Source organism: Elephantulus edwardii, unplaced genomic scaffold (assembly GCF_000299155.1).
Source record: "Elephantulus edwardii isolate Elephantulus edwardi_28Jun2011 unplaced genomic scaffold, EleEdw1.0 scaffold00087, whole genome shotgun sequence".
In the NCBI taxonomy this organism is placed as follows: Eukaryota; Metazoa; Chordata; class Mammalia; order Macroscelidea; family Macroscelididae; genus Elephantulus; species Elephantulus edwardii.
The window spans coordinates 6,628,952-6,639,689 of NW_006399837.1; the positions used below are offsets into that span (position 1 = coordinate 6,628,952).

General features: G+C 43.5%; 1 protein-coding gene across 1 annotated transcript in view; it reads right to left on the reverse strand.

Moving 5' to 3' along the window:
- Positions 1 to 5,592: 5,592 nt before the first annotated feature.
- SERPINE2 (serpin peptidase inhibitor, clade E (nexin, plasminogen activator inhibitor type 1), member 2) overlaps positions 5,593 to 10,738 on the reverse strand; it is a 29,776-nt gene continuing 24,630 nt past the window's right edge. The window contains exons 7-8 of the mRNA XM_006890283.1: positions 7,656 to 7,739; positions 5,593 to 5,630 (exon numbers count right to left, since the gene is read on the reverse strand). Of these exons, the coding sequence (XP_006890345.1) occupies positions 5,593 to 5,630; positions 7,656 to 7,739 (122 nt within the window). The remainder of the gene's footprint in view (positions 5,631 to 7,655; positions 7,740 to 10,738) is intronic.

Below are 10,738 nucleotides of genomic sequence, written 5' to 3' on the forward strand. Positions count from 1 at the left end.
CAAGCACTGTGGCAATTGGACAATTAAAACAGACATTCGGGGCGGGGGGCGGGAAGAAGAATGGACTGGGGAGGAGGGTAGAGAAAACAGTGCAACAATGAATGAATGAAAACCCAAAATCTCTGTAAATGTTCATTAAAACTAATAAAATTTCATAATATTTTAAAAAAAGAAACTATATCAGCAAGAACCAGGAGATAATAGTTATCAATTGAGTATAGTTTTTAAAATTCAGCCAAAAGTCGACTAATCATCAGTGTTCTATGGAGCTTCAGGTCACTGTAAGTCTGAACTCCACAGCACCTAGTCGCAGTAACCAACCCCACTGTGCTCACAGAGCAGCTGGGAGCAGCCCAGATGTGTGGCCTCAGCTCAAACACTGGGAGACCAACAGGGCTGGGACCACCCTTCGTCTCTGGACCCACTACAGGAGACTCTGAGCCTTAGTTCTCTTTTTCTGTTGTTGGGTTCCCCCCCCCCCACAGCTATCAGAGTTTTGTTGCTAAGTGACTTAAAAAAGGAAAATACGTGTTTACAAAAATAGTATATACTCTGGCTTTTCAAACTATATGGTTATCAAGACATAATTGTATCATGCTTCTGTTACTTGGAGGTCTCATTTTATTTTTTAGATTATTCTTAAGGTAATGCTATTATTCTCTTTTAAAAAAACCTATGTGGTAGGTAGGTAGTGTACATTTAAAAAAATTGTAAGCTTTACATCATGTTTGATACACTTCAATATGAATATTTTACAAGAAAGTGAGGATAAAAGTGGAAGGAGAAATGGGTAAGTTGTTTTGTGCCATCAAGTCAACAACTCGGATCAACCCTGTGAACAGATCTGAACTTGGCCTTGTCCTGTGTCCCGTGCCATCCTGACCATTGCTAATAGACTCAAGCCCATCCTATCGGTCACTGTGTCAGTCCACCTCATTGAGGGTCGTCTTCTCTTTCTCTGATCCTCCACTGTTCCCAGGATGATACCCTTTTCCAAGGACTGGCCCCACTTGCAAATATTTCCAAAGTATGAAATTTTCCCATCCTTTTAAGGAGCCCATGGTTGCACTTGCTTTAAGACAGATTTGTTCTGTGGCAGTCCATGGAATAATCAGTATTCCTCACCAACACCTCACTTTAAAACATAGATTCTTCTTTGGTTTCTCATTGGGTAAGTAGTGACCATTTATTTAAACTTTTCCTTTGCTATTTTGAACTGCCTTTTAAAGAAATCTTGTAAACGGACACTGAGCTCTTAGATGTGGAAGAGATTCAAAACTGGAAAACACACTAGCAAGAACAATTACGAAAATGTCTTTCTCTACAGCTTCTTGCCCTTGAGTATTATTGTTATTCCTGGATAGACTGTATTACTGAGGTGGGATGAGAGTAATTTCTTAAATTTTTTTTTTTAATTAATTTTTTTTGTGTATGTACCATCAAATCAGATCTGACTGGTACAGGAGGAGATTGCCCTTCCTTCTCCAGCAGAGCATCTGGTGGAATCAAACCATGTGCCTCTGGGACTGCAGTGCAGCTTCTTGCCACTGGGCCACCAGAGCTCCTTAAGAGTAACTTTTTCTGTGAGACACTAAATTTGATTGATACTAAAGATTATTTTACTGCATTTGCCTTTACCCAACTTAACTGTGCAATTTTGCTCCCCCTCCTTTCCTTCTCATCCCTGTTAACCTCCAGGATTGATTGTGTGTCCTTTAACTTTTTATATTCATGATCTTACAACATAATTGTCCATTTTTTACTAACTTATGCCATCGAGCATAATTTATTCTAGATTTATCTTCCTCTTTGATGTTGTTGGTTGCCTTCGAGTGTGACTCATAGCAACTCTATGAACAAAAGACTTAATGCCTTTCCATAACTATCGGTATTTCTCCAAGTTCATAGAGTTTCCAGAGGCATGTGGTTTATGAAGTGGATGCCACTCCTGCTTCCAAACCCATTTTACAAGTGTGAGCTCCATCAAACACTGTCTACATTGGGAAGCCATTCTGGTATTTGATACCCCAGTGGTACAAGGTTCAAGATCACAGCAAACCCAGGTTATTTCATACTGCGCATTGACAAAGAGTGTTGTACAAAGTCGAAGAGTGTTCCTCCAGATATAACAGCACTAGTTTCACTTAGAAGTGGTTAAGTGTCAAGTCAAAATACGACTGAGAGTAAGTTTTGCACAAAAGACCTGAATTCTGTTCTATTACATCATTTCTGTGCAGAACTTTGTTCTGTAACTAACGTAATTTCTGTACATTTATAGTTTTGTAGAGTTTAGAGAGTTTGTAGTTTCCAGAGGCATCTAGTTTAGGAAGCAAGTACCACTCCTGCTTCCCAGCATGAATCAATCTGGAAGCTCATCCAAACATTGTCCATAATGGGTAGCCATTATGGTATTTGACAAGACTATGGAAGTATGTTTTTAGGTTAAAAACAAACAAACAAACAAACAAACAAAACACTTCCATAGTCTTGTCAAATACCATAATGGCTACCCATTATGGACAATGTTTGGATGCGCTTCCATATTGATTTATGCTGAAAGCAGGGAATACCAGAGGAATGTATATCTGTGTGCAAAGGCATTTGACTGTGTGGATCATAACAAACTGTGGCTGACTCTGAGAAGAATGGGAATCCCAGAACACTTGATCGTGCTAATGCGAAACCTATACTTGGACCAAGAGGCAGTCGTCAGAATAGAGCAAGGGAACACTGCATGGTTCAAAATTGGGAAGGGCGTACACCAGGGATGCATCCTATCTCCATACCTTTTCAACCTGTATGCAGAGCAGATCATCCAGGAGGCTGGGCTCTATGAGGAGAAATGTGGGGTCAAGATTGGTGGAAGATCTATCAACAATCTGCATTATGCAGATGACACAACCCTGCTTGCTGAAACTGAGGAGGACCTGAAGCACCTGCTGCAGAGGGTCAAGGACTGTAGCCTCCAATTGAAGCTTAATGTCAAGAAGACAAAGATTCTCACCACTGGGCCAACTGGCAGCATCAGGATGGATGGTGAAGGGATTGAGATTGTTCACAGCTTTAGTTTGCTTGGCTCCACAGTCAACACTCTTGGCACCAGTAGCCAGGAAATTAAAAGGCGTATTGCCATGGCAAAGTCTGCTGTTAGGGACCTCTCCAAAGTACTGAAGGGCAATGGTGTCTCTCTGGAGACTAAGGTGTATCTGATATAGGCTATGGTCTTTGCAATCACTTGTTATGCATCAGAGAGTTGGACAATGACCAAGGACAGGAGAATTGATGCCTCTGAGCTGTGGTGCTGGAGAAGAGTATTGAGAGTACCATGGACTACTAGGAAAACAAACATTCATCCTGGAAAGGGTTAAACCGGGTGGCTCCTTGGAGGCAAGGATTCTGAGGCTCCGTCTAACATACTTTGAACAAGTTTTAAGGAGGGAACGGTCCTTGGAGAGGGACATCATGCTTGGGAGGGTGGAAGGACAGCGCAGGACAGAGCGGAGTTTAGGGCTGTTGTACATAGGGTCGCTATGAGTCACAAGCCACTCGACGGCACACAACAACAACATGGAACAGTGAGCAGCATCACAGTAACACCAAGTTGTGCAGTTCAGCAAAGAGACAAAAGATTGCTGTATCATTTAAGGAATATTCATTCAAAAATTAATAAATTTGGCCCAAGAGTCACAGGCTCAAGGACATCAGCTGTTGGGGAAGTAAAAGAGCAGTAACACATATCAAACATGACCTCAGAAACTTCCCTTAGTGCCCATCAGGACTGCCATCCAGATACGGCAAAAGCCAAACTTCCACAGTGGAGGCTCCAGGCTCCGGCCTGCAGTCCCATCCCCTCCCCCTGCAGGCTTTTAAAGCCACACCTTTGAGCAGACCTCCACCCTAGGCAAAGGCTCAAGGATACCCAGTCTTGGGGGGAAAAAGAACAGTAACACACATCAAATATGACCTCCAAAACTTCCTTTACATGCCCAGCAGGACTGCCATCAAGATGCAGCAAACAGCCAAACACTCACTCACTCACACTCTCTTTCTCTATATATAAATAAACAAACTTCTTTAAAAGGCATATACACATTGTTGTTAGGTGCCATCAAGTCAACTATAATTCACAAGGACCCTATGAACAACAGCTCCGGACACTGCTCTATCCTCATGATCTCTGCTTTGTTCTCAAGTGCATTGTGGTAGTCAGTAGGTCAGTCCAGCTTGTTGAGGGGCTACCTCACTTTTCTCTGACCCTGTACCTTCTCCAGCATGACGCCTTTCCCAGTATGAAGTGTATACAGGTGCGCATACTCACACACAAATGCATAAGGTGCGATGAGCACATTTTTAGTAGGGCTGAAGAAGAACAACTACAAAACACTTTTTGGGTTTTGATAGCAAATATTTCCAAGCATTTGGATTTCGGTCAGGGCAATCTGGCATATCAAAAAGTGGTAAGGCTGGGTTCCTGACAATTCCTTCTGAGGAACTTTTATCCTCCAAGAAAAAAAAAACCCCACCTTTGTAATTTCATTGTAGTCTGTTACCAAAAATGAACCATTCACTTGGATTTGCAGTGTAGGAGGACCCAGCAACTGCTTCTTCACATGTTGCAACATCAACGATTCGGCCATCTCTTGAGGTATGAAATGTGGAGACTAGACTAGACCTGGCATCAAGAGCGTTATTCCTTTGAGGTGATGGCTGAAGTGGTAAAGGAAGAGCTGATCACCGACATCAGACGAAAAGAGGGAGCTGAAGCCCAGGGGCTTCGCTTTGACCTTAACTGCAAAAACTTGACCTTGACTAAGTGCAAAGAGTTAGAAGAATGGTTGTTAAAAAGACATTTCCTTTTGCTGTATTTCCAAATAGAAAATAGCCTTTTTTCTTTACTACTTATAATGCTTTATTTTTACTTTGTACAAAATACAAAAATGCAAATCTGAAGAGTACAGACTAGTAATGACAGGCACACTGCACAACAGCAAACCTTGTCTAGCAAGACATTAGTATTTAAACTTTATTTAGTGAATATACGCATATATAAAACAACCATGACAACAAAACACACAAAGAGGTGAGCGGTTTAGCAATTTCTACCCCTCAAATAGTGCTTAGGGTCAAGACCTTGGATGGTGGTGGTGGTGGTGGGGGGAAGATAATTAAAAGGCAAATCATGTATTTTTCCATTAAAGAAAAAAAAAACCAAAACCAAACAAACAACAACTTCTGTTACATGGATTAAATTTCTTCTGAAAAGCCACACATAAAACACAAAAATCCTGAACTGGGTATTTGCAAAGATTCAAGAGGGTTGTTAACCTATGTCACCACTCAGTAGTTTAAAGAATCTTCGAGACGTTTGAAGCCTTTATTCATGCCTCAGTACAGTGTTCCAGCCACCCTGCCCATCTTCCCTCTGAAACACATCCAGACGGTGCTTGTGTCAAAGTCTTTGTTCCTAAGAACGAGGCTTGACAAAGGAAGCCGTGTTGGAAAACATTTAACCAGACGATGAAAGATGTTGAAACAAGTCTTGTCTTCACAGCAAAGTAGTCTTTGCTTTCCACGGTTGCTTTCCTACCCTCTTCAGGGTTTGTTGATCTGTCCTATGAATAAGATAGCACCTGCAGAATTCAAAAGAGACAGCACGTAACTCCAGGAGCCTAATCCTTTGGAGTACAATCATTTGAAGCCTTCAACGAGAGGTCTCCAAGCCTTGTTTTAGACTTTGATCTCAAGCAGTGGGGTCACACAGAGCTCTCTGTTAGGATAGAAACAGTCTATATCCATCTGTGCTGTCCACCAAATCCATGTGGAGGGAGCTCTGGTAGTGTTGTGGTAAGAATCTGCACCACAATCCCCAAGGCACGTGGTTTGAATTCACCAGCTGCTTCTGTGGTAGGATGGACAAACTCCTGTGTGCTTTACTGCCCCAGAAAACCCAATGAGGGGTCGTCTGTGGGTCGGTTCTGACTTGATGGAACCCAACAATAACAACCACCACCATTACCACATGTGGATTAGGAGCCTCTGTGGTGCAGTGGTTAAAGTGTTCAGCTGCTACCGGAAAGATCAGTGGTTTTGGTTGGCCAGGGTACTCTGCAGAAGACAAGGCAATCTACTTCCGTAAAGATTATTGTTGTTGGCACGTGCCAACCTGGAGGCTAGCCCCACAAGGCTCCAGCCAGACATCTGCAACCTGAGTGAGGTCTCTGCACATCCCCCCCCACCTGGGCAGGTAGCCCCGCCGGGCATGATGGACATCTGCCACTACTGACTCTGGTGGATTTTCAGAAGCAGTCAATTACATGGGAGGAGACTGACCATAAGGCAGCTGGTGGATTCGAACCAAGTGCCTTCAGTATTGCAGCACAGCTTCTTACCTCTTGGACATCAGAGTTCCATGCTTAACTAAATAGACTGGTTGGGTTTTTAATTTTTTTTTTAAATTTATTTTTATTATTTTGTGTGTGTGTACCGTCAAATCAGATCTGACCGGTACAGGAGGAGATTTTTCCTCCTTTTCCAGTAGAGCGTCTGGTGGATTCAAACCACGTACTTCTAGGATTGCAGTGCAGCTTCTTGCCACTAGGCCACCAGAGCTCGCCTTGTTTTGTTTTTAAAAGAAAGAGTGTTGATATTGTATACCGTTGAGTCAGAATTGATCTGCTGAACATTTGCCAGGCCAGAACGACAGAATGGATTTACAAAGCTTGACCATGTGTGTGGCTTCTCTGAGACCTGAATCACTGCATTGAGGAGAACACGGAGGACAGCACCCCAGACAACTGCTGTGACTCCACAGTTTAACAACAAAAACCCTAACCCCAAATGCCTGCCCCTGTGTCCCAGAGTCCATGATAATCCGTTAAACATCTTCACGATGAGTAGTTATCAGCAATATGCCCTGATGTCTTAAAACCACGAATAATCTAGCTTAGTTAATAAAATGTCTGCCTTGAGCATTTGGCCCAGTAAGAAGCTGTGCCGCAATTCCAGAGGCACACAGTTCGAGTCCACCATCTGCTCCACAGGAGAAGGATGGGCAGTCTCCCTCCGTGTGATCAGCTGCCTCTGAAAACCCACCAGCGGGTTAGCTATGGGCTGGCTCTGACTCTATGGTACACAACGTCAACAAACACAACCTAATAGGATCAACACTTTGACCCCATATAGCAACAGCTTACTTAGGGGAAAGAGGAACCCCAGGAGCTAATGAACGAGGGTGAGAATGGAACCCAAACACTGTGATCAGTGTCACTGAGCTGGACGTGGACAAACGGCTGACTAGGTGCATGTTTCGCTGTGTGTTCCCAACAACAGCAGAAGAGGAGTGATCTTACCATTCAGTGTTGAGAGTTCCCAGAAGGACTGGGAAGAGGGCAAGGAAACAGTACTGCTGACTAGAATTCCAGCTGCCACGTATCTTCCTGGATTCTTTTTTAAATTTTATAATTGTATTTTGTGTGTGTACCGTCAAATCGAATCTGACTGGTACAGGAGGAAACTGTCCCTCCTTCTGCAGCAGAGCATCTGGTGGATTCGAACCATGTGCCTCTGGGATTGCGGGGCAGCTTCTAGGCCACCAGAGCTTTCTTCTTCCTGGATTCTAACAAGTAGTCAAATCGGAAGTGGAGTTTTTCACTTACCTGTAGGATTATGTCGGATGATAAATAGAAAAGGCTTGTCTACTATAAACCAAGGCGGTGACGACCTCGCGATGAGGATGGCAGCTGTGAGGAGAAAGGAAGGACATTACCCACATGGAGTGAGGCAGCCTGTGGCTTGTCCCGGGCCCTCCCGTGCTGAGGTCTGAGGACCTGAGGCCTCCCCGCCCCGCAGATGTGCTCACTCTTCCAGGCCAGGCCCTCCACACTTAGCATAGCCTTGAATTCTGCACATTCCTATCTGCTGCTAAGAGTTCCTACTCTATCGAATTTTTTGGTGAAGATTACACTTATAAACCCAATCACGAACCTTAGAACCTTATTTGCCACATAAGAAACACCCAATGTAGGTTCACCACTATTCTTAGCTACTTCCCACCCCTTTTAAAATTTTTAATTTACAAAGAAGATTTACTTATTACATGAAATTTTAAGTCAGAATAAAATATAACCTAAACATATACGGGACAGTGCAATTTCTTGAGAAAGGAGTAAATAATTACATGACAATACATAAAGTTTTATACTTAAAAATATTTACAATTTGTTATACAACACTTTCATAATTAATTCTGTTAAAGTGATTTGAGAATTTTGCTTGAAGTGAATGAAACTAGTAAAAATAAGTTGTATATCTTAGAAATAACTTAATGTACTAAGATATTTCCAAAAAGAGATATTCTTTAGTTTATTATTAGAAATAAACGTTTAATTTCCATCATGAATTAATTTTTTTTTAAAATTTGCAGACTTCTACACTCATCTAGAGATGAAAACCACCTCGATGACCTTTTAATTATTTTTATTCTTACATTCGTAGTCTTTTTAGACTTTTCAAAGTCTTCCTATGTATCAAGTCCCAGCTCAATCTTCCATCTATCTGTGTCTTCTGCTTCGGTTGCCAAGACCTCACAGAGTTTACTTTTACAGGGAACAGAATTCAACAGAGACCTGGTATCTCAGATTGTTGTTCACCTCATCAAGTGTAACAGACAGCTGACACAATCAGCACATTTCAGACTCTGGGGTCCCAGATACTCTTCCTTGGCCAGGACTGCTGGTGGCGATGTGTGTTTAATAAACCTGCGATCGTGACAATCCCATAGGTGGCACACATGCCCTGCAGCTCACTAAAAGGCCTGAGTCTGCCCAGGTAATTTGGAAGATAAACCTTGAGGACACACTTCTGAAAAACCAGCCTCTGGGAACCAGACGGAACAGTCTGTGTTGGACGTTTCCACGAGCCAGCATCAACTTGCTGGCAAATGAGAGAGAAGATGATGTCTCAGAGGGCAGTTATGCGGTGTAATCAACTGTGGTGTGAAGGGCTTATTGTTCACAAAGGCTTTCCTAGCCACTGACTTTGACCTTGCCACGTGGATGGGCGAGAATATCTGAAGAGGGTGAGTTAGCCTATCCACAAGGAGACTGGCGAGACTCGTCACTAAACTGAACAGATTTAGCAGCAGATGTGGAGAATCTCACCACCAGCAAAGAAGCAGTAGAGAATGCAGGGCACCCTTCAGGGCAGAGATTCTTGTGACAGACCTACAGGAAAGTGGCAGCAGCAGGGAACCAGAGCTAAGAGCCTGTGCCCAGGTTTGATGGAGGACTAGGAGAGCAGAGCTATAACAGGCAGGACCAAGAGCTCTGTCAGTGATTTCATTTTGCTTGGATCAATGCTTGGTACCAAGCAGTCAGGAAATCAGGAGACGTCTTACACTGTCCAAGTTCTCTGTCAGGGACCTCGCCAAAATGTTGAAGAACAACGATGTCAGTTTGAAGACTAAGGTGTGCCTGAGTTAGGCCACTGCCTTCTCAAGCACCTGCTATACCTCAGAAAGATGAACAATGAATAAGGATGACAGAAGAATTGATGTCCTTGAGTTGTGGCATTGGAGAGGAGTACTGAGTATCTCATGGACTGCCAAAGAACAAACAGATGTATCTTGGAAAAAGTTCAGCCAGGGTACTCTTTGGGAGCAAAGATGACAAAATTTCATCCTTCCTAATTTGGATATGAGGCTAGGCAAGGCTATTCTTTGGAAAAGGACATCATGCTTAGAAAAATGGAGGGTCAGTGAAGAGGAGGAAGTCGCCCATTGACATGACTTCAGCAACGGGCTCTGGTGTGTCAGAGATGATGAGAACGGCCCAGAAGAGGGCACGGTTCAGGCTGGCTGTTCACAGTCACTAAGAGTTGTACTTGACTTGACAGCACCTAACAACTGCAAGAGCTTTGTATCACTGGACTAAAGTCACGAGGCTAAAGGCTTTGGTGCCTGTGAGCACATTTCGAAGCTATCCTGACAGATTGTATCTTGCTGCCAACCTGAATAATATAGCCTTTTGACTTCCCTAAATGCAGTTCGAGGTCATCGGCTGCTCTGTAGGAGAAGGATGGGCAATCTCCTCCCATGTGATTAACTACCTCTCAAAACCTGCTGGAGTGTCAGCTATGGGTTGGTTTCAACTTGATGGTACACAACAACATCACTATGGTTCTGTGCGATCTGTGGGCTATTGTAATGGACTTTGGACCAGTAGAGCAGTAAGACTGGTGTTGGAATGAGTAGAAAGAGGTGTGGGAGTGTAGGGGACATGTCTGAGCTCATGGGAACTGATTTTGTGCTGTGGATGATGGGGCTAGTTCTACCTTGTGGAGTTAGTTGTTATTGTGTGTCGTCAGGTCAGAACCGGTCCATAGCTGACCCTCCAGTGGGTTTTCAGAGGCAGTGAATTGTACAGGAGGAGACTGTGTGGAGTTAGTAGAGGTAAGATCACCAGGCGGCCCTTGCTCTTGTACACCAACCCTGCATCACAGCCATAAGCTCGCTGAAACTGTCCCCTCCACAGGACTGACAACCTGGTCTTGACGTTGCAAAGCACGCCCATGCAGCTGTGCCACAGTAAGCCACTTAACTCAGCTTAGTAAGAATGAATCAGTGGTGATCAAAGCTGGCTTCATATATCTGCAAAAGACTCAAGCAAGACCCACACCTCACTCCATACACAAAAACCAACTCAAGGTGGATCATGGACCTAGGACTAAAACCAAGGACTAT